Genomic DNA, 26,896 nt, shown 5'->3' on the forward strand with positions numbered 1-26,896 from the left:
TGTGAAATTATTTGTTCTAGTTCTGTGAAAAATACCGTTGGTAGCTTGATAGGGATTGCATTGAATCTATAGATTGCTTTGGGTAGAATAGCCATTTTGACAATATTGATTCTTCCAATCCATGAACACGGTATGTTTCTCCATCTGTTTGTGTCCTCTTTGATTTCTTTCATCAGTGTTTTATAGTTTTCTATGTATAGGTCTTTTGTTTCTTTAGGTAGATATACTCCTAAGTATTTTATTCTTTTTGTTGCAATGGTGAATGGTATTGTTTCCTTAATTTCTCTTTCTGTTTTCTCATTGTTAGTGTATAGGAATGCAAGGAATTTCTGTGTGTTAATTTTATATCCTGCAACTTTACTATATTCATTGATTAGCTCTAGTAATTTTCTGGTAGAGTCTTTAGGGTTTTCTATGTAGAGGATCATGTCATCTGCAAACAGTGAGAGTTTCACTTCTTCTTTTCCTATCTGGATTCCTTTTACTTCTTTTTCTGCTCTGATTGCTGTGGCCAAAACTTCCAAAACTATGTTGAATAGTAGTGGTGAGAGTGGGCACCCTTGTCTTGTTCCTGATTTCAGGGGAAATGCTTTCAATTTTTCACCATTGAGGGTGATGCTTCCTGTGGGTTTGTCATATATAGCTTTTATTATGTTGAGGTATGTTCCTTCTATTCCTGCTTTCTGGAGAGTTTTTGAAATTACATTACACCTTGAGTATTAAGACAATTTGCATTAATCCACAGGCAAGATTTTTTGAATTGTTATTCCCTTTACTATGATTCTGAAACCTTACCCTCAGTGCCTTTTGATAGTTTTAGCCAAACATCACCCATGTTCCTTGCTTTTAAATTCTCTACAGTCTCGGTTTTTGAGGTTGCATGTTCTCTTGTTTTGTTTAGTTTTGCTTTCTAGCACCTCTGTGGTCCCTCGTTGTCATTACTACTAGTTGACATTTTCCCCTGTCAGCCCCTTAAATGTTGGTGTTACCCAGGAGTTAGCCCATGCCATGTGTGCCTCCCTTTATAGCTGGCATCTGTTCTGATTGGTCATAGCCTATGCTGTACTTATGGCCAAATTTCTTTTGTAGATTTTAAATTGTGCTTTAAAACTAGGAACAAAATTTACCATCTTAATACAGTTCAGTGTGTTAGAGAATGTAAGGTAAAGTCTCCTAAAACTCTGCCAGTGATTAGCTCAGATGTCTTTCCTAAACTCTTGTCTTATATTTTCACCTGCCGGCCAGCTATCACCTAGATGTTTTACACATATTTCAAACTCAGCATACCCACATTTGATGTTACCATTATCTTTTGAAAAATCTACACCTCTTTGTATATTCCTTATGTTGGTGGATGGCACTCACTATCCAAGTTAGAAATCAAGGAGTCTTTCTGACACTTTCTTTATTCCTTCAGTTCAGTTCAGTTCAGTTCAGTTGCTCAGTCGTGTCCGACTCTTTGCGATCCCATGAATCGCAGCATGCCAGGCCTCCCTGTCCACCACCAACTCCCAGAGCTTACTCAAACTCATGTCCATTGAGTCAGTGATGCCATCCAGCCATCTCATCCTCTGTCGTCCCCTTCTCCTCCTGCCCCAATCCCTCCCAGCATCAGGGACTTTTCCAATGAGTCAACTCTTTGCACGAGGTGGCCAAAGTATTGGAGTTTCAGCTTCAGTATCAGTCCTTCCAGTCTTTATTCCTTAGTATTAAACAATCATTTACCACCAATTTTGTTGAACTTGTAAGCCAAACAACTCTCAACTTTCTAACATAGCCCTGCTATTTTGTTTTTGTCATTTATTCAGTCATCATCTACATAGCCTCATGCTTGGTCTTCCCATCTCTCTCAATGCATCTTGCACACTGAAAGTCCATTGATAATGAACTTTTTAATGTACCAATCATATTACATTAGTCAAGATTTTAGAATAGTTTTCTTTTTTTTCCCCCTAGAATAAAAGCTAAATTCCTCAGCTTGGTATACAAGGTCTTTCATAATTTGGTACTTGCTAGGATGTCTAGGTTAGTTCTTAACTCTCCCACCACTTTCTTGATAACCAGATAATACTAAGCTATGTTTAGTGCCCCAGTCACCAAATGCTGCCTTTCTACTTTAACATATGCTATTCTTTCCACTAGAAATGCACATATCACCATTTAATTTTGTTAAACTCAACCTTAAAGTTTCAGCTCAAAATATTATTTGTGTGAATACTTTTCTTTCTGCCTAGTCTTCAAGGGAAGACAGGTACTTCTTTAATATACTACCATTTTGCCATTTACTTATATTTCAGCAAGTATAATTACATTTTATTGAAATTTGTTGTTGGCATACATGTCTCCCACTAGAACAAAAACTTCTTAAAGGCAGCAATAGAGTCTCCTTTATTTTTGTAACTCTGGTGACATGGTTGATAAAGATGTTTGGGGCTACAAGAAAAAGAATACCCATTCAAAGTGGCTTCAGCCATAAGTATAATTAATTTCACGTAACTGAAAGTCCAAACACTGGAGCAAGCTCCAGAAACAGTACAAGCAGAGCTATGGTGCCCTTTCTCTATGATATTCTTAGTTCCGATTTTCCCTCTGGTTCAGCTCTGATCCCTCACTAGTTTCCTTCCAGTTTTCAAGGTGGCTGCCAGCAGCAAATGGGGCAATATGATTTTCTATTACAGTGAGAGGCAGAGAATCTCTTACCTCAAGATTTATCTATCACTCAGATCTGCCAATCTAGGTTATATGTCTACTCCCATATCAATAATAGTCTTTAGAGTGATGCCATAGGATGGTTGACTTCAACTTTGGGGTATTAAACCAAAGTTAAGAGGAAGGGATTATCTCAATTGGCTTAGAATCTAAGCACTTAGATGAATCTAAATCCATCTCTAGAACTGGGGGATGGAATCCATGGAAGCCTGAAAAGAATTGAAAACTCTCCTAAGTAGTAGAAATGCAGAGTGGGTGGAAGGGCATCCATGAAAGAATGTTGCTCAGTTCACCAACAGCTCAGTTCACTGAATGTTGTTCAGTATTCACTCCATTGGCATGGTGTTGGGCCCAAAGCTGTTTAGTTACTGTTAATTCAGTGTAGCTATGAAAGACAATCTTATCTGCAAGCTATGTATAAAGTAGGCAACAATGAGAAATATTTTTAGAAACGTTAATCATATACAAATTAATCATACATAGTGGGAGGCTCTTCCTAAATTGAATGTCTTGTCCTTCCCTTGACCTTTGCCTGAATCTTATCTTGGCCTTAATCTGGAAGTTGGAGCTTCCCAGGTGGCACAGCGGGTAAGGAATCCACCTGCCAATGCAGGAGGTGCAAGAGATGCAGGTTCAGTCCCTGGTTCAGGAGATCCCCTGGAAGAGGAAATGGCACCCCCCTTCAGGATTCTTGCCTGGAAAATCCCATGGACAGAGGAGCCTGGTGGGCTATGGTCCATGAGGTCGCAAAGAGTCAGACGTGACTGAACAAACACACACACATACAAAACATCTGGAAGTTAGTTGGAGCCATTTTTAAGGTGTTAACAACTGGTTTAATAGCATTAATTGAAATGTCTGTAACTCAGCTAAGGGGTAAAAAACTAGCCCAGCATAATACAGTATTGTGAAGGAAAATGATACTTTCACACAGCAATTTTGCTTTTTAGTGTCTTCTCAGTGTCTGCAGACCTAATAAAAAGGGAATATCTCAGCATCCTATAAGTTTAATTTTGAAAAACAAGAAGCCATGAATAATGGAAATCATTTCAAAACATCTCCACTCACATCTAAAATATGAAACAGCTAAATCAGAGGTTCTTAATAATTTAATCAGTGAAGCATAACTGGAGGATTTAGAAAAAGTGCCTAAACTATTAAAAGATTCTTCAGCTACTGCTTAATGTCGGCATCAAGTTATTTCTTGCACTGGCAAACAGCCAAGCCATTCCCTGGTCACATCCACTTTCCAGCATTTAGTAGTCCTCTCAATCATCCTGGTCAGAGCCCCAGGAATGTTTCACAGCAACTCTGCAATAATGGTACATTACTGTTAGGTCTTGAATTTTGAGATAGTTCATCTCCCAGAAAGGATGTGAATTGAGTAATAAGACCAAGTAGAGTGAGCTTTATTAATGATGCTCAAGATTTTAGACATATTCTATAACCTTCAATCAATTTTAAAACCACTTCCCCTACCCGAGTTTTGCTCTAAACCAGTCCAACTGTGTTATAGTCTCAGATAATACAATGTGAGAATTTTGCCTTTCAAAATACAGAGTTGTCAGGAAAAGTTATGTATTAATAATAATTTCCTTAGCATTTAACCCTAGAGAGTAAACCTTTTAGTACTACCTGTGTAACAGAGTCAAGTGCTGTGTTTATCTAGAATATAATTGTCCTTTGTTATGACATAGATTCACAGTTTTATTAAAATAAGAGTAATTTGGGACTTCTCTGGTGGCTCAGTGGTAAAGAACACCTGCCAGGGCAGGAGACATGGGTTCGATCCCTGAGCCGGGAAGATCCCACATCCCATGGAGCAACTAAGCTCGTACACCACAACTGTTGAGCCTGTGCTCTGGAGCCCAAGAGCCGCAACTACTGAGGCCTGTGTGCCCTAGAGCCTGTGCCCCACAGCAAGAGAAACCATTGCAATGAGAAGCCTGTTCACCACTAGCAAGTAGCCCCCGTGCACCACAACTAAAGAAAGCCTACTTGAGCAACGAAGACCCAGCACAGCCAAAACATAAATACAATTATGTAAAAAAAATAACTTGATTACCAGTTTCTTACAGAGGCCTTGGAAATAAATATTTAAATATATTCATCTACATGACTATCTTACTAAGGCAGCACAGATGCTTCACTAAGTTAGGAGTTATTCAGTAATGATATTTGAATGAAACCCATTCTGTTAGACTAAATTCACACTATCAAAGTCAAATTATAAAAGCTTTCTCATTGATGAACCCATTATTTCTTTTTGGAAAATATATGAAATAAAATATCCGTGTTGGTTTCTAATGATAAAAAACATTTTGAAAACATTTCTTCTACTTTGAAAATTTTGCTATAATGTCAATAATCAGAATGATTTGTGTAGACTAAAGTAATTTTCAAAATAAGAGATGTCATTTGCTTTTTGTAATCTAAATAGGAAGTCTTAAAATGTTGTCCTGAGCTAAATAATTCATATGAAGCAATAGAAATTTACTTTCCAAAGGTCCATGTTATGTATTGGTTTCCAGTGGGGTTGACAACACTTACACCATTGGATGGTTGGACTGGCTCAAATATGTAAAACTTCTAACACCAACCTCATGTTCTAAAAAACTATTGGGCAGAGGTAAATCCCTTAAGTCCTACATAAGTCTAGCTGATCACCCACATCTACTTTTTGATTTTCAAGGGCCTGTAGATACACAGCTTAAGAATATCGAGGGTCTGTTGAATAATTTTCAAAACAATTCAGTCTAAGATTTACAATGTTCAGAGGTGACAGATTTTAAAGTTTAGCACTGGAATTCACACAGTCAGTTCAGCTCAGTTCAGTTGCTCTGTTGTGTCCAACTCTTTGCGACCCCATGAATCACAGCACGCCAGGCCTCCCTGTCCATCACCAACTCCCGGAGTTTACTCAAACTCATGCCCATCGAGTCGGTGATGCCATCCAGCCATCTCATCCTCTGTCGTCCCCTTCTCCTCCTGCCCCCAATCCCTCCCAGCATCAGGGTCTTTTCCAATGAGTCAACTCTTCGCATAAGGTGGCCAAAGTATTGGAGTTTCAGCTTCAGCATCAGTCCTTGCAATGAACACCCAGGACTGATCTCCTTTAGGATGGACTGGTTGGATCTCCTTGCAGTCCAAGGGACTCTCAAGAGTCTTCTCCAACACCACAGTTCAAAAGCATCAATTTTTCGGCACAAATTCCTTCCAATTCTAAAATTTTATAATTGGATCAGTAAAGAATAATATATGGAAATATGTAATCAGTTTTTTTTTACATAAAACTGCCATCAACATAAGAATTCAAAGTTCAGACATAACTTGAGTTGTCAACAAAGACTTCAGTGACATGAGATTCTGATCATAAAAGATAGGAAGGATTAGAATAAGTGAAGAAGATACTTAAGCATGAGGAACAGCTTGGATAGATTCATTTTCTAAAGAATGAATGCATATTGAGAATTTCATGAAGAGACTGGCTGGTCAGAGACAACATGGGCATTTGGGGTAAAAAGTAGAAAATAATTTTCTATAAGTAAAGTGAAGGCAAATTCAGGTATTTAAACACGGTCCCATGGTGTTTTTCACCGTTTGTCTCCTCCTCCTCCCTACCTCACCAGTCTCATTACACATGATAGTGATATTCACATATCCACATGGGTATATTCATGTTAGGGGCTACAATATACATAAAAGTGAGTGAAATAACCTGCAGGATAGCCAAATTCAAGCTCTGACTATGCCCTTTTCTCCCGATCAGAAAAGCATATCAGAATGTTAAGTAACTGAGAGTACTGTGATACTGACAATCTTCAGTCTCCTCTAATTTATAAAAACTAATGAACCATTTCAAAAATTCAGCTTTTATCTGTGATACAAAGTGTTAGTCACTCAGTCATATCTGACTCTTTGTGACCCCATGGACGGTAACCCACCAGGCTCCTCTGTCCATGGAATTCTCCAGGCAAGAATACTGGAGTGGGTTACCATTCCCTTCTCCAGGGGATCTTCCTGACACAGGAATCAAACCCGTGTCTCCTGCATTGCAGGCAGATTATTTACCATCTGAGCCATGAGGGAACCTCCGTCTGTGATATAAGCCATCCTTAAAAGATCATGATACCATTGTTTGGCAACACTTAACTGAAATCAACTGTAAGGAGAAGGAACAGGAGTTTTGAAGATACTTGATCTGAGTAATATCATGAGGCAGTGATCAACATGATAGAGATTCTCAACCTAGAGGCTGGAGATAACTGAGATTTCCTAGTATCACTGAAAGCAGTTCTCAAATCATTGAGCAAGTGTTATCTGTGGATCAAATAAGTTATGTGTCTCCACATATATGTAGTAGATATTTTCAAAGTGACGTTAAATGGTACTACAATTAATAAAATGTAAAATTAGAATATTACTGAATTCAGAATAAGTGGATTTTTGTCACTATTTTTCTCAATCTGTGCAATCTGGAGATGTGACTATTATGTAGAGGCACATGACATTTTTGAGGTTGCAGAAGCATGTTCCTAATGTGAACCATTGGTACAGTAAAAAGCTTATTGAATTGAGAATTCAGAGCCCTAGATTCTGGTCCTCATTTGGTCTCAAGCCAGCTAGGGAATAAAAATCTTAGACAAACCATTCTACACTTTAGGCCTTGATTTCTTTAGTTGTTAAATGATCCATTTCTCTCAAATGAAACTACTCTTGATCATGCTATCAGATATAGTGTCTATGGCTTTAGGTATATAAAATAAGTGAACTTCTCTGAAAATCAAGTTTCTATAACATATATGTCTATGGCATTGAAAAATTGTGACTGATAACTTATATTTTTTTATAGAATAGTTTACTTATTTATATGACTAGGTGATAACAGAATCTGATTCAATAAACCCTAAAAGATCATCCCTGGACGTAGATGAATGAAATATCCCTGACTTGTTACTGTTTCACCTGTTAAAGTCACCCAGTTGTAGTGACCTTAGGCTGCCACTGTCAGTAACAAAGATTGTCCATTTTAGCAGTTCAGTCTCACAGTGCTTCAGTCCTTCAGTTCAGTCACTCAGTCATGTTTGACTCTTTGCAACCCCATGGACTGCAGCATGCCAGGCTTCCTTGTCCATCACCAACTCCTGGAGCATGCTCAAACTCATGTCCATCTAGTCATTGATGCTATCCAACCATCTCATCCTCTGTCATCCCCCTCTCCTCCTGCTTTCAATAATTGCCAGCATCAGGGTCTTTTCTAATGAGTCAATCCTTCGTATCAGGTGGCCAAAGTACTGGAGCTTCAGCTTCAGCATCTGTCCTCCCAATGAATATTCAGGACTGATTTCCTTTAGGATGGACTGGTTGGATCTCCTTGCAGTCCAAGGAACTCTCAAGAGTCTTCTCCAACACCACAGTTCAAAAGCATCAGTTCTTCAGTGCTCAGCTTTCTTTATGGCCCAACTCTCACATCTGTACGTGACCACTGGAAAAACCATAGCTTTGACTAGATGGACCTTTGTTGGCAAAGTAATGTCTCTGCTTTTTAGTATGCTATCTAGGTTGGTCATAGCTTTTCTTCCAATGAGCAAGCATCTTTTAATTTCATGGCTGTAGTCACCATCTTCAGTGATTTTGGAGCCCAAGAAAATAAAGCTTGTCACTGTTTCCATTGTTTCCCCATCTATTTGCCATGAAATGATGGAACCAGATGTCTTGATTTTAGTTTTTTGAATGTTGAGTTTTAAACCAGCTTTTTCACTCACCTCTTTCACTTTCATCAAGAGGCTCTTCAGTTCCTCTTCGCTTATTGCCAGGAGAAATATCAATAACTGCAGATATGCAGGTGACATCACCCTTATGGCAGAAAGCTTCAGTCCTTACGTTCTTCTATTCCACTGTTACATCAAATTGAATGGGAACGTCATGCTGAAAATAGTCAATTGGCCCCACTTTTTTGTTAGTGAATTGACCTTTCTGCCTAGCTATTTACTTCTGTTTGGGTCCTTATATTATACAAAAAGTGTACTTTATGAATTGAATGTATAGAAATTAATTTTTGGTAAGAATTGGCACATAACAGCCATGCCTTTGAGGTAGGACAAAAGTAGGAAAAACAATGCAGAATTTCCACCTTTAAATCTTTGTGTCTTAAAATATAGGTTACTATAGGGTGTGATTTTATTGTTGATATATTCTATTGAACTGTAGTTCATATACAGTGTCATATAATTCACAGGTATACAATATAGTGATCACAATTTTTAAAGGTAAGTCTGGTAGGCTGCAGTCCATGGGGTCGCAAAGAGTCCGACACAGCTGAGCAACTGAACTGAACTGAAAGTAATAATTTACTATACTATAGTAAAGGTATGGTTCGTTTATAATAATTATAAAATATTATCTATATTCCCTGTGTTAAACAATATATTCCTGTAGCTTGTATATTTTATACAGAATAGTTTGTACCTTTAATCCCCTGTCCCCCCTTGCCTTGCCCCCCCTTCCCTCTCCCCACCGGTAACCATTAGTTGTTCTCTATATCTGGGAGTCTGCTTCTTTTTTGTTATATTCACTAGTTTGTTGTATTTTTTAGATTGCAAAATGTGGCATCATATAGTATATTCTTTTCTTTCCCTGACTCATTTCACTTTAGCATAAGACTCTCCAAGTCCAACTATGTTGTTGCAAATGGCAAAATTTCATTCTGTTTTATGACTGAGTAATATTGCATTGTATACATACACCACATTTTTAGCCATTCCTGATTGATGGACACTTTGGTTGCTTCCACATCTTGGCAACTATAAAAAATACAGCTGTGAACATTGGGATGAATCTACTACATTCCTGACTTCTACTTTCTTCTATAGGCTGTAATTTTAACAATAATAAAGGAAATATATTTTACTCCAAACCAAAATATCTTGGGATAAAGGGAACATCAAATTTCAACTCAAGATGGCTGTTCTCTTGCTCTCTGTCCATCTCTTGCCTGACTAGTGCCCGCTTCACCTGTATCTTATGCACAGGACTGACCTCCTTACATGGGCTTCCCAGGTGGCGCTAGTGGTAAAGAACCCGTCTGCCCATGCAGAAGACTTAAGAGACGCAGTTTCAATCCCCTGGGTCAGGAAGATCCCCTGGAGGAGGACAGGGCAACCCACTCCAGTATTCTTGCCTGGAGAATCCCATGGACAGAGGAGCAGGCCACCGTCATCCATAGGGTCACAAAGAGTCAGTCCAAACTGAGTGTGTGTGTTTGCACATGCAGGTGCGCACATGCATGTGCATACACACACACAACCTCCTCCATATGCCGCAGGCCCCAGCTGGTGATTGTGCTCACTAAAGGGGCGGTGAGGAGTGTGCCCTCTACCGGTTTCCCTGGTAACTGATGAGCCCACCTGAAGTCAATTCCCCTTCCCCTTGGAAGCAAGCCTACCAGCCACCATGTTCTGCCCAACCTACAGTCCACTGCACTCTCTGGGGTGTCACTCCAGGACCTTGCTTCAGACATGTAAGCTCCTCCATCCATTAAACTACTGATGTCTCTGTCATTGACTCTAGGCTCTTTCTTTGGTCTGGAAGCTGGGCACACACAGACCTTGGAGGCCTGCAGGGTGCAGCCCAATGTTACCTTTCTCTTAATAGAAAAATGAAGCATAGTTTTCTGTTGTGGACTGTGTAATTAACTTTAGAGTATTTATTTGATTCTGAAATATAACTCCATTTTACTTAAAACTTCATTTTCAAGTACTGTTTTAAAATGCAAAAATTTGGTGTAATTCTGTCTTTTATATAAAACACTGACATCATGGAAATAGTACCAGTGTTACTAGGTTTAAATATGATTTACTAATTATTTTAAAGAAATAAACATTAGCCCTGATCCAATAAAATTTTCTGTTCTTAAGTAGCAGAAATAAGAGGTTCAGCTTCACAAATCTTTTTAAGTGTAAAAGTAAGCTAGGTTCCTATTTCAGAAACCATGAACTATAGACTCACAGCTTTTCCAGGCTCTCTTTACACTCTTAATTTGAGACCCATTCATCCAAAGGATTAGGAACATGAGATTTTGGGTCGGAAACGTTAGGAAGTATGTGCTTTGCTCCTAAGAGTAATCATGCTATTGCTTCAATAGTGTGATTTATAACCACTTAACTGTGTTTTTTATTTATGATTACCTCTCCTTCAAAAGGAATTTGAGATGACTTGGTGAGCATGATTTAAAGAAACAAACATCCTAATCTTATTTTTGTGCCTGTAACAAGCAATTTTCCCTTTGTAATTGGTACTTGTTTTCTACCTTTGATTTTTGGTTCCTATTGTATAGTTCAGAGTTACTGCACTTGTGGTCATAGTATGCTCTTCTACAAGTTAAATGAAAACATGAATTGATTTTGATGGAGCTAGTTGAGCTATTTCAGTTAGTGTGTTTGCCATACCTGCAGTTTGTAAGGTGTTTACTGACCCAGAACTTTAAAAGCTAAGTTTAGCTCAGCACAATCAGATCAAACTAACACAAGATAGCAGTTACATTTCCAGTGTCATTATGGAGACGGAGTTCAAGACTTTAGTATTGGGATTTGTCAAACTCTGGTGTTTTAGTTATAGGATGTGTTCAGATTTCACTTACGAAGCTGCTACTCAGATGATAAATTGAAACTCAGCTATAACCAGAGTATAAAAAGCTTTTCATAAGCCCTTAAGTAATAAATATGCCACCAAGTGGTTGCCTACCTTTTGGTAAGTTTCCAGAGCATTCAACTGAATATTGAATTATACAACATGTGATATCAATACATAATTTAAATAATATTACTGCAGAATTGAATGCCATGTTACTTTTATGTATTAGAAAAGAACTCGTGTATTTAGGTATCTGAGGGGTCAAAAGATGGTATCTTAGATTGAATTTCCTGGAAGCATGCTCTGAGACAAAAAGTTGCATTCATTAGGTTTAGTGGGAATGAGTATTGGTAGATCTACCTGCAAGGAAGTGAGGGCAGTGTTACTGGACAGAGTGGGAGAGGCTGGTCCATAGAACAGTTCGTACTGCAGTCATGGGGTCGCAAAGAGTCGGACATGACTGAGAGACTGAACTGAACTGAACTGAAGCCAAACTGACAGAGAGCTTGGAGCTGGATTCATCCTTCATAGCTGTCTAAAACTGAGGCAGCTGGGCTGGGGCTTAATATCCTTGTACTGACCAACAGCAAGCCTCAGGGAGAGATGCATTAGCAGTCATTATTAATAGTACCTGGTGTGTGTGTCCACTGACTCCAGGAGAAGTGCGATGGGGCCCCACATTATCCACCACAGAGAGGTATTGGCATATTCTTCTTTACCCCACAAAGGTTACAAAGAAGGAGGTGTAATGACAGAAAAAGAAATTGGTCGTTTTTCACTGGGCCTACATGTGTCAGAACCACTGATATTTACAGGATGGTCTTTATTTTGGTATTCAAAGATCTCTTTTAAATCTCCTTAGCCCAGAAGGGAAAGGAAGAAGTCCACACTTCGGCTGGTCTATGGATTCCTTTTATAAAAGTTGTGGTGAAAAACACATAAAATTTACTATCGTAACCATTTAAATTATACAGTGTGTTAATTTTTTGCCATTGCACAACATATCTCTATAAATTTTTCATCTTCCAAACAGAAACTCTATAGCATATGATAGGATTTCCTTTAAAAAAAATTTTTTTTTTGGCTGTGCTGGGTCTTCATTGCTATGCACAGCCTTTCTCTGGTTGTGTTGTGTGTGTTTCTCATTGTGATGCTTTTTCTTGTTGTGGAGCACAGTGGGCTTCAGCAGTTGTGGCCAGTGGGCTCAGTATTGTGACTCAGTAACTGTGGCACACAGGCTTAGTTGCTCTGCAGTATGTGGAATCTTCCCTGACCAGGGATCAAACCCATGGCCCCTGCATTGGTGGGCAGATTCCACTGTACCACTCGGGGAGTCCAGGATTTCCTTCTTTTTAAGGCTAAATAATATTCTATTGTGTACCTATACCACATTTTCCCTATCCATTCATCTGTCAATGGACATTTAGGTTTTTCCCACCTCTTGACCTTTTTCAAAAATGCTGCAATGAAGATCAGTGTCCAAATATCTCTTTAAGATCCTATTTTCAATTCTTTTGGATATACTATATATTCAGAAGTATGACTGCTGGGTCATATGGTAGTTCTAGTTTCAACTTTTTAAAGAACCTCCATACTGATTCCCACAGAGGCTGTATCATTTTACATTCCCAACTACATTGCACATGGGTTCCAATTTATCCACATCCTTACCAACACTTGTTCTTCTCATTCTCTCTCTCTTCCTCCCTCCCCCACCTCTGACTTTGATTTGCATTCCCCTGATGTTTAGTGATGTTGATATTTTTCCATGTGTTTATTGGCCATTCATGTATCTTCTCTCAAGAAATGTATATTCACATCCTTTGCAGATTTTTTAATTGGGTTTTTCATGAATCCCTCTTTCATCAGTCAACTCAGAGCCTTTCTTATTAAAATATAGATTGCTTGGGAATTTCCATCTAACTTACTAGATTCTGATCCTGGAGAAGTATTTTAATTTATCCAAATCTTAGTTTCCTCTCCTGCACATTGATCGCAATGTTGCTCTCCCTGCCCACACTCAAGTGTTATGGTGAGAAGTCAATGGAGAAAATGACTGAAAAGACACTTTTATGCTTTTATACTGTTCAAAGCTCTGTACAGATGTAAGGTATTATTATCAATTCAGGTCAAAAGAATTTACATGTTAAGACTACTTAATACTGCTTCATTTACGTTGGAGCTAATGGTTCCTTTGCTTTGTTCTGGCTGATGAAACTCTAGATTGAGACTCTAATGAATCAGTCTCTCTTTCCACCACCCTCCTTCTCTCTTATGCATCCCTTCAGGATTCCGCTTCATTCTAATCTGGATAACAACAGCAGCAAATGTTGGTTGAGGCCACTGTGTATCAGACATCACACTGGGTTGGTGATGAAGAAAAAGATAAATTTGATCCTTTAAGTAGCTTATCTCAAGGGTGAGACTTGTGAGGGAGGGCCTAGCACATGTTTAACAACTTAAAAAACTCATTGCTTGTTATTTTGCTTCTGAGGGTAAAAACATAGCTTACCCAAGCAAATATGAGACTCATTTGGACTGAATTATGTAGAGAACACTGCTTACCTGGTTTTGTTCATGTTTTACTATAGAATCTTATCTTTAATATTCGGGTAGGGGCAATTTTGTTGAAAACAAACAGCAGATTGTATCCTTTAAGAATTTTTCAAGGTGCCAAAATTTTTGATAGAACAGCAGTGTATTTGCCCTTATGAGAACTATGCAATGTTCTCTAGCTGCTATGCTGTGGCTAGTCGCTCAGTCGTATCTGACTGCAACCACATGGACTGTACCCCACCAGGCTTCTCTGTCCATGGGGATCCTCCAGGCAAGAATACTGGAGTGGGTTGCCCTGCCCTTCTCCAAGGAATCTTCTGAACCCAGGAATCGAACCCAGGTCTCGCGCACTGCAGGCAGAGGGAAGCCCAAGAATACTGGAGTGGGTAGCCTATCCCTTTTCCAGGGTATCTTCCTGACCCAGGAATCCAACTGGGGTCTCCTGCATTGCAGCCAGGCTCTTTACCAGCTGAGCTACCCAGGGGAGCCCTGTTTTCTAGCTGGTTATACCCAAATGAATGTATGCATTCTATTCTGATGTCAGTTTTAGAATTGATGATCATTCTTCATCAGTAGCATGGTCTTTTTTATGGTCTGATCTGACTTTTATTCCCTTGTTTTCTGCACTGGACTGCCTTCTTCATGGCTACGATTATTACATTCTCTACTCTTTTCACTTACATAGTTTTAAGTGTACTAACAATGAATTTTTACTAAAGGCTTGGCTTTTCAAATATCCTATAAAATATTGACTGCCTGAATTATAGGCATCATAGAAGGATTATGTGTATCTTCAGTTCTCTGTTTTTCACACTTTAAGACTCTTTCTTAACTGTGTTCTCTTTGCTCGATCAGCATTTGTTTTATTTCTGTAGCAATGGGAGGGCCATTTTAAACTTGTTTCGGATGCAAGTCTTTAATTGGTAAAAATGGAGGTTGTATCATTTATTGTTCTATAACGAGTGACTTCCACATGGAGTGGCTTAAAATAGAAATCATTTATTTAGCTCATCATTTGGGGGTCTGCTTTGGATTGGGTGTATCTAGGTGATTCTTTTGTTAGTCTCAACTAGACTCACTCATGTATTAATGGTCAACCAGTAGTTAATGGTCTCACTCATGTGTCTGGTACTTGATTATTGGATGAGACAATGGATGTGACAGAGCCACTTCCCTATCATCATTCAGTAGGCCAGTGAAGTTTGCATAGTGGTGAAAGGTTTCCATGCATAGCCCAATGGCCAAGAATTTCTCAAACCTTTGCTTGTGTCGTATTTAATAATATCGCATCCATATTCAATGAATGGAGAAATATACTATGGCTCTTGATGGGAGCATCTGGAATGTCTCATTACAAGGGTATAGATGCAGGAAGAGAAAGAATTTGTGGCTATTTACTCTCTACCAGAGAACGTTTCACTTTTATCATCATGACATTGCCTGTGTCATATTATTTACTATTCTCTCATAGCTATACCTTCAAGTATTTACCGTTTCTTCAGTGCCTGCCCAATATCCTGGGCTAAGAGAAGTGCTGAATTTCACTTAACCTATACTTCTAAGGTATAGGAAAGCATAAACTTAGATGGACTTAAAGCAGGAGTCCCCAGTCCGGGATCTAATGCCTGATGCTCTGAGGTGGAGCTGGGGTAATAATAATAATAGAAATAAAATGCACAATAAATGTAATGTGTTTGAATCATCCCCAAACCATCCCCCCCACCCTAGTCTGTGGAAAAGTTGTCTTCCATGAAAATGCTCCCTGGTGCCCAAAAGATTGGTGACCACTTGTATAAAAGATGTCCATGTCCACTACAAATGTTAGGCAAGTATATAAACCACACACACACACAGGAGAAGGAGAGAGACTGAGGAAGAAAATTTAAAACCCTTTGAATGAGTGATTCGGAACCAGAGGCAATCCACCTCCCCACCCCCACCCCCACCTCCCGCCCCGGGCCACTTTCAGAGACATTTGATAATGTCTGAAAACATTTCTGGTTGTCAAAACTGGGAAGGTACTCTGGCCAAGGATACTGCTAAACATCCCACAAAGCACAGGTGAGCCCCCCACACCAAAGACTTATCCGTGCCAGAATATCAACAGTGCTAAGGTTGAGAAGCACTGCTTTTTACTGACTGCATGTGTGAAGAATTCATATGAGCTATGAATCCATATATGGATAAGAATTCATGTATACAGGTTAAAAAATGCAAGCGAAAAAGGGGGAATGTTAAGGTTATTTCTTTCTTCAAATTAGTGTAGAAAGGATCCTTCTTTGGGTGAAGTCAGGTTGGAGATAGTCCTCAAGAATAATATTCAACTTGTGGGAGGAAACCAGATTTACTTGATTTTTTTTTTTTTTTGGCCACCACTCTGTGCAGCTTGTGGGATCTTAGACCCCAGCCAGGTATAGGACCTGGGCCCTCATTAGTGAAGAGTGCAAAGTTCTAACCACTGGAACACCAGGGAATTCCCTCACTTGATTTTTATAATCCATATTTTTGTGAGTAGTTCAAGGTGATCTTCTCTCCCTAATTAGAATGAACATTAGATGATTTTGTGGATACCATAGGCTATAAACTATAGCTCTTGGAGTCAAAAGTATTTGAGTAATTAATAATATTATATATTGAGTGGGACATGTATGAAAAATATCTGATGATCATATCAGTCTTAGAAATAGATATAATGGTTAAGTACACTGTCTTGGCATTGTCACTTGTTAATGTGAAATCCTGAGCAAGGTATTTTACCTTTTAGTAAAATGGAAATAATGCCAACCTGAAAATCATTTGGTAAACATTAAACAGGGCTTATCAATAACCTTGCCTGGCATGTAGAAAACCCTGAGTAAAATGATTGTGGTGATAGTGTAGGTGGTGATCTCTTTTCCAAGTGGCAGAAAATATTTCTTACTTGGATTATATACTTAGTAGAAGAAAAGAATCAATTAAAAAGTGATAAAGTAGCATTGCTAAGCTTTAAAAGTGTATGGCTCTTACTGTCAACTAATTTGTTTCTCAAGTCCAGAAATATAGTTGGTTATCATGAATCCTTAAGTTCCATTTCTCCAGGACTTTCCATATACAATACAAGCTCTTACTGTGCTAAAATGTAAATAATTGATGATAGTTGAATCATATATATTATTTCCTCTTTAGAATGATGAGAAAGAGTATAGACAAAAACAAATGTTTATAGATTCACAGTGTTTGTTTCTAATTTCTCACTTGTACCTGCAGACTATAAATATTTAGAGAGATGTGAGGTTCTTTTTGAGTCCATGCATGATTTCTAATTTTGATACCATGCACTTTCTCATACGGGTCTTTTTAAACTACATGCCATCCTTCTAAATACTCAAAAAGAAAACTTTCCCTGTGTTGCTTGCATGGAGAACAGTTGTTTTATCTATTGGTGATATGGATAATAGCTAAAACAGCCTTTCCTATGGGTAGTGTTAGACAGTAATTGAATTTAACCACATATACAAAATGGTACTTTTTAGATATCTGTGTTAGTGTGAGTCCAATAACTTATCATTTAGTCAATGACTGACTTTTCAATATCAAAGGAAAGAAAACCAAAAATTACCCACATTCATTCAACGAAGCTGGAAATAGAATATGTGTTCCTTGTTGTCTTATCAACCAAAGGAGACCTGTGAATTACAGAAAAACCATGTGTGACTACTTCAAAGAAAGTATTCCAAACACATTGTGTATGTGTTTTTTAAAAGATTTAGTAGTTCCTCTAAAGCTCTAAGTAAAGCTGTTAGTCTGACTAATCATGTACCCTCGAAACCAATTAAAATTTTAGACTACAGAAATGTTCTTCAAACACTTTGGAAAAAATGAGAGTTCCCTCCTAAAGCCAACACCTTTTAATTAACAAAATACTCAGAGCAAAGCTGTGGTTTGCAATAGTATATTACACCTACTGTTACTCATGCTACTATTCCAGTGTGCCAAACTTGATTCCTTTCAGCAATTTTGATCTTGACTTTTTGTATGCTAACTATGGAAGGGAAATAGTTTTTAGTAGAGTTATTTTAATTTTCTAATAAATGCATGTGAAACACATTTGCTACAATTAGTAGTCAAACTACACAGGGTCTGTGTGTGTGTGCATGCACTTATCTGTTCATATATACATATATATGATGTGTCAATCTATTTATCTTTTTACCTATTTACTTGGCTTAGTTATACACATTGTAATACATGCTGTTCTGACATGAACTGATTAACCAAGGACACTAGCGCCTGTTGCTGGAAGGACGGTTAATAGTGTGACACCATAAAGACTCTTCCCCATGCTGGAAGAGATACTTTCTCCTTCAGACTTGAGAAGGATGACCTTGGTTTTAAAGAAACAGAGATTTGAAGCAACCATTACTAGGGCCAATTTCTTGTGACCCTGGGCAGTGGCCTGAGGCAAGGGGCAGTTATCTCGACAAGCAGATAAAACTGCAGGGACATTAAACAGGAAGTAGAGGATCCCCACTGCCCGGAGGGGAAGCCATTTTTGGTGCTCCTTAAGGAGGAGGACCTGGAAACTCATCCTAGAACTTTGCGCTTAAGATTCTGTGTATTCATTTACATATCCTAATGGCTTCCCTGATTAGGGTTATGGGTTGAGAGAACTTTCAACAAATCCTCTTTCCATCTTTTAAATTATACAGTTAAAAGAAGACTCGCCTGTAATGAGTAAATACCCCTCCCTGACCCTTGGCATCAAGATTCTGTTGCTCAGTCTGGGCAAAACCACTTAAACTGCCTCTTGACCACCTAATGAGGTGATTTGCTTATGTTTTTAGTAAAATGACATGGAAAGGAAACAACCTCATTTTTTTTTTCTCTTTAGATAAAAGTAAAGGCATCTGAAAATGCAGTGTGAGTCAGTATATGATATACATAATAAAATAAGACCTTAAAAATTTTGCTTAGAAGCATCTTGCTTAATAAAAGAATAAATAAAGTATATGCACATACATGAATCTAGAGGCAAGTCTTTTAGTGTTTAGTTGCTCAGTCATGTCTGACTCTTTGCAACCCCATGAACTATAGCCCAGCAGCCTACTCTGTTTGTGGGATTCTCCAGACAAGAATACTGGAGTGGGTAGCCATTCCCTTCTCCAAGGATCTTGCCGACCCAGGGGTTGAACTGAGGTCTCCTGCATTGCAGGCAGACTCTTTACTGTCTCAGTCACCAGGGAAGCCCCTAAGTCTTTTTAGGAAGAATGAAATATTTTCCAAGTAGTGTTATAGATAGAATTGACCCTAAAAATGTGTGATAGATGAAAATTTGCCTCTTTCTAGTTCTTTATAACACTTTTTTGTCTATTCTTGGAGACCCAGAGTTTCTGGAGTTTAGAATCCAGCTCCGAAGAACTATCAGCTACCCTGTAGCCATCTTAAAATCCCCAACCCTAATAATGGTGCAAGATTTTGTTCTTCCTAGTGATTATTGCATTTTAGTAATAAAATGTTAAAGATTCAATGTGTTTAAGACCCAAAAGACTGGTATAACTCTATGCCTCAGAGAGATTTTTAGTTATAAACTTACCTTGGTACCCCCCAAAAAAGACAGAAATCTAGAGTTGGGATTTGAAAAGGAATTGAGACTTTTGTCTGGGGGGAAGGGAGAGGAGTTTTCAAAAAGTATATAGAGCATATAGAAGGGCAAAAAAGTGTGAGATGATCTGTTCTAATTGGAGAATGCCACATAGAGACTGAGGTGACTGAGAGCATGGGAAGAATGGAGGGAGATGAGGCTGGGGTAGGAAGTCTGGTTCAGAGAGCACAGGACCTGGAAAGTCATGCTAATTTAGAAGGTGAGCAGCCAATAGACATTGTTTGAGCAGCAGAAGTGAAAAAAACACACATCTACTGTCAGAGCAGTGCTAGGAGGATCAGTCTCATTCATGTATTCAGAGGTCATCAGTTGAACACCTACTAGATTCTATGATGCTCTTCTCCTGCCTTCAATATTTCCCAGCTTCAAGGTCTTTTCCAATGTGTTAACTCTTCACATCAGGTGGCCAGAATATTGGAGCTTCAGCATCAGTCCTTCCAGTGAATGTTCAGGGTTGATTTTCTTTAGGATTAACTGGTTCGATCTCCTTGCAGTCCAAGGGACTCTCAAGAGTCTTCTCTAGCACCACAGTTCCAAAGCATCAATTCCTTGGCACTCAGCCTTCTTTATGGTCCAACTCTCACATCCATATGTGACTACTGGAAAAACCACAGCTTTGACTATGGTCTGCCTGACGAGTCCATAAATCAGATCCTTTGCCCATAGCGGGAGCTATGGCTGCATTGCTCTGCCTCTCAACTCTCCTCAATCTTTTTCAGCTGTCTTTGTACTTTTTTACCCATTGGAGAATTTTGTGATATTACCCTCTCAATGTTAATTGTACTTTTTAGTCATCTTAAAACATTGTTTTTCTATCTCTGGTCCTAGCCTTTCTTTCCAGTATACTTACCCACTCCAAAAACCGTGCTTTCCAGAAAACAGTTGAAGTCTGATGATTCTCTGCTTTCTCATTCTTGGCTATATAGAAATTTAAGATGGTGTGATCATTTCCACTTCATTAAGCTACTTCTTTGTTGGTCAGAAACAAGTCTAGAGAAAAAAAAAATCTCATTCCTACTCTCTTTGACAGTGAATTTTTCAACAAGTCAGTTAAAAAAAAGCATCTGACATCTCCCAGAACCTTGAAATCCTCCCCAAAATACTGTGTGTTGCCAGAATATCTATTGTTTTGTATTTTAGGAACAATCTGCCCATATTTCCTAGTCAGCTAGGCATTCCACAGTTAGCTCCTACGGTGATATTTTATTTTAGCTCTCTTTTCATCCTCACCCATGTGTTCCCTCCAGGAATTCGGCTCTTCTCTTGGAATCCCTTTTAAGATTTTTAGAACCTATTGGCTCCCTTGCTTTCTCCTACTAGACTGTGGAATCACAGGATGCTATTTCTGCTTCAGATTATGTTTCATTCTTTCTAGAAAAAAACCTTAGAGTAGTGAGATAGCTTTGGGAAACTATTTCTTCTCTATCTCCTCAGTATCATTGTGTTTTCAGTCATTACTTCTTGGCATTAGTTTTCTTTTCTTTTAAGTCTGTATTGAATTTTCTACAATATCGCCTCTGGTTCTGTGCCCTGGCATTTTGGCCATGAGACATTCCGGATCCCAGATCTCCAGCCAGGGAGCAAACTCACACCCCCTGTACTAGAAGGCAAAGTCTTAACTACCAAACCTCCAGCGAAGTCCCAATCTTGGCATTAGTTTTTTATTCTGTCACCTCACTTTTTTTTATTTCTGCCTTGTTCAAGATTACTTCCACCTGTAGGAACCTCTTGTTCTCCCCAAGAATCTTGAGAGATAGGAGACACGCCTCCATTCCTTTCATCATCCTCTCTAACGAAAAGACAACCTTAAAAAAGCTGAAAGTGATATAACCATGAAAAGTCATTTATGGTCACGTCAGAATGGAATGCCATATGGCACATTTTCTTCATGCCTCTAGAACAATTGCCTTGTTGTCTGTACCTCCTGGATTTCCCACTGAGATTCCGTGTTTTGCAGCTTTACTTCAAAAGTTTCCTTCTGAGCTACACAGGCCACTTTTTCTTCACTACCAGTCTCCTGGGTGTTTCAGGCTCCAGAAGCCATTGCCTATGAACTCGATGTGACACTCCTTATCCTTCATCACTCACCTGCGATAATCCAGCTGTTTGTTGATATTTAGTATCAGTTCGCACCAGCAAATTCAGTCCTTCAGTACATATAGGGCTATACCAGGCCTTTGGCTGAGTTTTTCCCCAAATATTTTACATATTTCAATCCCTTATCTCTAACTTCTTACCATATTTGTTTATCATTCTGCTTCTTATTTAATATATATATTATATATATGTATGTATTTTATATATATATATATATTAATATCTAACGCTATTACCTACTAGTGTCAGGAACTGTGCTAATATTTTTCCTTTTATTTTCCTGGTATTGTGCTGTGTGCATTTCCTGTATTAGTCATTGAATCTACACAGTTGCCCCTATGATGTTAACCCTATCATTATCCTTACTTGTTGAAGAGAAAACCTGATATTTAGAGAAGTTTGGTAACTTAACCAAGGTCACAGAGTTCCTAAGACAGAAGAGAGGTATTCTCTCCCAGGGAGGTTTTACTCTGGAACTTCAGATCTTAGCTATTACCATATGCTACCTTACTCTACAGTGTTCATCACTATTCATATTAATTTAATATTTCTTAGTAACTTTGAAACCATGTTTCATTATCCTAATGGAAAAACTTTACTAGTTCTGATTTTTCAAAAATAACTAGCTTAGATTTTCTTCACTGCTAGCCACTTTATTACCTATCTGAAAGCAAAGGAAAAAAAACATATATAAGATGCTCTCAATATAAAATACAGAGCAAAGACAAGAACATTTCATTGGCTTTGATTTCTCTAGAGTCCACCGCCAAAGTAATTTACTTCCTATTCAGGGAAATCGTAAGTTTGAAATAAGATCTTATCCAATCTTTACTTTTTTTTCCCCCTCTTGATTAAAAAAAAAAGGTAAAACTTATTCACCTGGCACAGTCTGAATAGTTTCTATTTTTCTTTACCAGTTCCACAACCTGTATAATTGTCATTGAGGACTTTCTAAATTAAATTAATTGCTCAGCCATGAGGATAATCAAAACCATTTTGAAAGACTGTTAAATGCTTATTAATGAAAAATTGGGATCTTTGAATTTTTCTATCATGCAGTGCTATCTAAAGTATCCATATGGTTAGAAGAAAAACACATGCCATAAATAATACTTCGGCTGAAATTGTTGCCCTTACATCAGTTTTATTTTTATTGAAATTGGCTTCTTATCTTGTGTTTCTAATATTTTTTTTCTTTTTTTTAAAAAAATTTAGCTCCTAGTCAGACTGTTGCCCTGGTGACACAACCTGTGATTGCCAAGGAAACCACTGTCTCCAAACTAGAAATGCCATCTTCCTTGCTGTTGGAGGTCCCTGCACTGGCAGATTTCAACCGGGCTTGGACAGAACTTACCGACTGGCTGTCTCTGCTCGATCGAGTTCTGAAAGCACAGAGGGTGATGGTGGGTGATCTTGAAGACATCAAGGAGATGATCATCAAGCAGAAGGTATGGGGGAAAACAGATCACAGTTGGCAGATGTTTGTCTTGAAAGTGAAGACTTTCCACAAGTCGCTTAACTCTCCTAGACCATTTCCCACCAGTTTTTATGCAGCTTTTTTCCATCAGCCAACACACTCCTCTGTTTACTCTGTTCAGTCCAAATATGATCAAGGAAACAAATTAATGCAGTTGTCTAAAACAGCCATAAACTGCACGGGAATACTGGGAGTAAAAAACATAACCCTTAAAGTATAGTTGACTTAATGAAATTCACTAAACAGCTAGTATTTTAAAAATCTATTTTACATCAAATAAATACCTCATTTGAGCTATTTACATTTAAACTGTTTGTTTTGGTACTCTGCAGCCAAAATATATTCTAGAATCAAATATAATAATCTGTGAATTGTTTGTTCAGTCTTCTGAGTTGTCCATGCCAATTTTCCTCCTCCAGTGATAATTGGATAATTAAAAAAAGGATAATTGAAAATAAGCTACAAACAAGAAAAGTAACAAAACATAATGCATTTTTAAATAACATAGATCTTAATATTCATATTTATTTAATGCTTTGCTCAAACATGTTTTTTAATGCTGAGATTGCATTTCTCGGCCTCACTGCAATCCACTCTACAAAATTATGACATCAATGAGAGACATAAGAATACACTGAAATAAATATGATTTACCTAGCTAGAACAAATATACTGTATGTCTTATATTTCTGAATGAATAAGAAAAGTACTTTTGAAAGGTTTATATGCTGTAGCTTTTCACTCGTAAATGATTTTTCAAGTCATTATTCTGAAGAAGTAATAAATTGTACTAAAGTTGTTTAGCTGTTACAGAGCTACTTTTTGAAAAAACAGGAAGTAGGGGAAGACAGATTTCTTTTTAAAATGAACTTCAGCAATTCAGTAAGAATGCAAATTATTTAATAGTAACCAACCTGCATTTAAAGTATCTTAATCTTAGACTCAGAAGACCTGCATTCAGTGGTCTTTTCTTTGTCATTTGCAAGTGGCATGATTGTAGTCAAACCATTCTCTGGATCTTGGTTTCCTCTTCTGAGAGCAAGGCTCAAGGAATTCACATTCATATACATCATATCATGTTGGTAATGTGTGAATATAAAGATATGTAAACATATATATAGTTAACTATATATTTATATAAATGTATAGTTGGTTTTATTACAACTTTATGGCAAGTATCATTAGCCAAATTTTTCCCAAAAAGCAAATGAAACTCATAGACATCACACTCCTAATAAGTAGCAGAACAAAGATTCAAATCCAACTCTGTCTGGTTTCTAAGTCTGTGTTCTTACTATGTATAGTGCCTGCCAGTATTAACTGTAAATGTGGCTGCCATTTGGTGATATATGTGCATTTGTCTGTGTCAGATGCAAAGCTAAGCATTTTACAGTTGCAGTGTGCTGATATATACAGAGGGCTTCCCTGGTAGCTCAGTGGTAAAGAATCTGCATGCCAATGCAGGAGACTCAGGTTCAATCCCTGAGTTGGGAAGATCCCCTGGAGAAGGAAAGGCAATCCACTCCAGCATTGTTGGGGTCCTTTAATGGACCAGAACCTTGTGGTACGGAGTCGACGATAAGAAAGTGAAAGAGAGAAAGAGGCTGATATCCCTTGGTTTATGCAGAGGACCAATAAAGTCCTTGACACAGGACTTGCATCGCTCACGAAGGCACCAGGCGCCCTCTCGAGGGGGTCTTAGAAGCCTTGGCAGAAAAGTGAGCACGACGGGTCTCCACGCTCCAGAGAGTCAGCCAGAAAAAGAGAGAGAGAGAGAGAAAGAGAGAGAGAGAGACAAAAAAGACCCGGGGACCTAAGCTCTGATGAAGCAAAGGTGCTTTAATGATTTTCCTATGAGTATATATAGGCGGTGGTACAAGAAACTTCTTTCGGGAATGATAGAGATCAGAAAACCAAACGTACAGCAACCGTTACCAAGGGAACAAGGGGTAATGTTAGTCACAAGGTCAGGAGACAATCCATATCTCAAGAAAGGGGAACGAGACTAAGCAGTTTTGTCCTAAAGAGAATGTTTACTAAAGGAGACCCAAGCCTGCCTCACACAATGACCTCAGTCCCTGGGAGCAGAGTGCTGTTCCGCTTGAAGAGGGACAAAGGACTCATGAGAGACAGCACGTAGAAATCCTCCCGTCAAACGTTCCCTGACAAGTATTCTTGCCTGGATAACCCCATGGACAGAGGAGCCTGATGGGCTACAGTCCATGGAGTTGCAAAGAATCAGACATGACTGAGTAACTGAGCACACATGCACATTACATACAGAAACAAGAGGTACCTTCTTTCACAGTATCATACTGAATTATACCAGTACTTCTGGAACTCTCCCTAAGCAGAGGAGGCAGTGTGTTATAATGTTTAAAACAAGGGCTTTGAAATTAGATTGCCTAAGTTTAAAGCTTGGCTCCTCTACTACAGCTGTGTGACCTTGGGTGAGTTATTCAACCTCTCTGAACCTGAGGTCATCTGTCTATACAATGTAGATAATGATGTTATCTTCCTTATGGGAGATCATGAGGATGCAATTGGGTTGTACATGGAAACACCTCCCACCTTGCCTTGATCACTGAAACTATTCAACTAATGTTAGTGATTAATATTAGATTCTAAGCAAGCTATATAAATCTGCCTGTTCATGACCTTTGTGCTGTATGTCATATAATAATATTACATGAAAATAAGAGCTCATTTCCACACCTGGACCCCATTGTGCTCATGACGTTACAGCCTCCTTTAAAAGCCAGTAGATACTAGAGTGGGAAAGGTAGTATACACTGTCTTGTGAAATGTTTGATGCCTCTTCAAAGTGATGGTCTTTAAATTACAGGTCCAAAAGTAATTCAGGGAAGTTCAAGTGCCATGTCTGGGGTCACAGAAAGCCAGTACAGTTGTCAATCCAATGGGCGATTGCTTCTGAAATCCACCAAAATCTGCAGATGCTCAAGTCCTATACTTGGCAGATAGGGAGGGTCAACTCTGCTAATTAAAAAAAACAAAAACAAAAACAAAAGATGTAATTGGACCTGCACACATCAAACCTGTGTTGTTCAAGAGTCAATTGTATTTAAATTTGTTCACACACACACACACACACACACACACACACACACACACACCTGTAATCTCTCTTCTCTTGCTAAATAGTAGGGATGCTTTTCCTGCTTCTTCCCCTTATATTGAAAAAAATTATAAAGATCTTGCCAATTCTTGCCTTGTATAGCTTCAGTCACTACATGATCAGTAAAATAACTCTAAATAAACATTAAACAAATTGTGTTGGGGGGATACAAAAAAGATGAGTTTGGGAAAATATTTATTATGATATCAGAAAATAAGTATTTCCTCTATATGGAGTTTTAAATAAAGAAATTCTAACTTTACTGTATGAGGTATAAGACATGAGGCAGTATCCCACAAGTGCTTTATAAACTGTAAAACACTTATCTGCCTATTTATTCATATATTCTTATAGTAAGTTTATATTGAGCTACTACTTAGTGCCTGGGAAATACAGAGTTGGACAAGATAGGAATGCATAGATTAAAGAAGATGAGGGAGGGGGAAAGCATTGACAGCCCTCTGATAGAAATAAATTTTAGCACATATTTAGCATTAATGATGTCCCAGCCACTTTTCTAAGTACTTTGTGTATACTATGTGTGGGCTTAGTCACGCGGTCATGTCCAGCTCTTTGCAACCTCATGGACTGTAGCCTGCCAGGTTCCTCTGTCCATGGGGATTCTCCAGGCAAGAATATACTGGAGTGG

The 26,896-nt window shown here is 38.4% G+C and overlaps 1 protein-coding gene across 1 annotated transcript in view; it reads left to right on the forward strand.

The window, feature by feature from the left end:
- DMD (dystrophin) overlaps positions 1 to 26,896 on the forward strand; it is a 2,165,569-nt gene that overhangs the window by 1,451,587 nt on the left and 687,086 nt on the right. Inside the window, exon 50 of the mRNA XM_061137756.1 lies at positions 22,850 to 23,082. Coding sequence (XP_060993739.1) covers positions 22,850 to 23,082 — 233 coding nt within the window. The remainder of the gene's footprint in view (positions 1 to 22,849; positions 23,083 to 26,896) is intronic.

Source organism: Dama dama, chromosome X (genome assembly GCF_033118175.1).
Source record: "Dama dama isolate Ldn47 chromosome X, ASM3311817v1, whole genome shotgun sequence".
Lineage (NCBI taxonomy): Eukaryota > Metazoa > Chordata > Mammalia > Artiodactyla > Cervidae > Dama > Dama dama.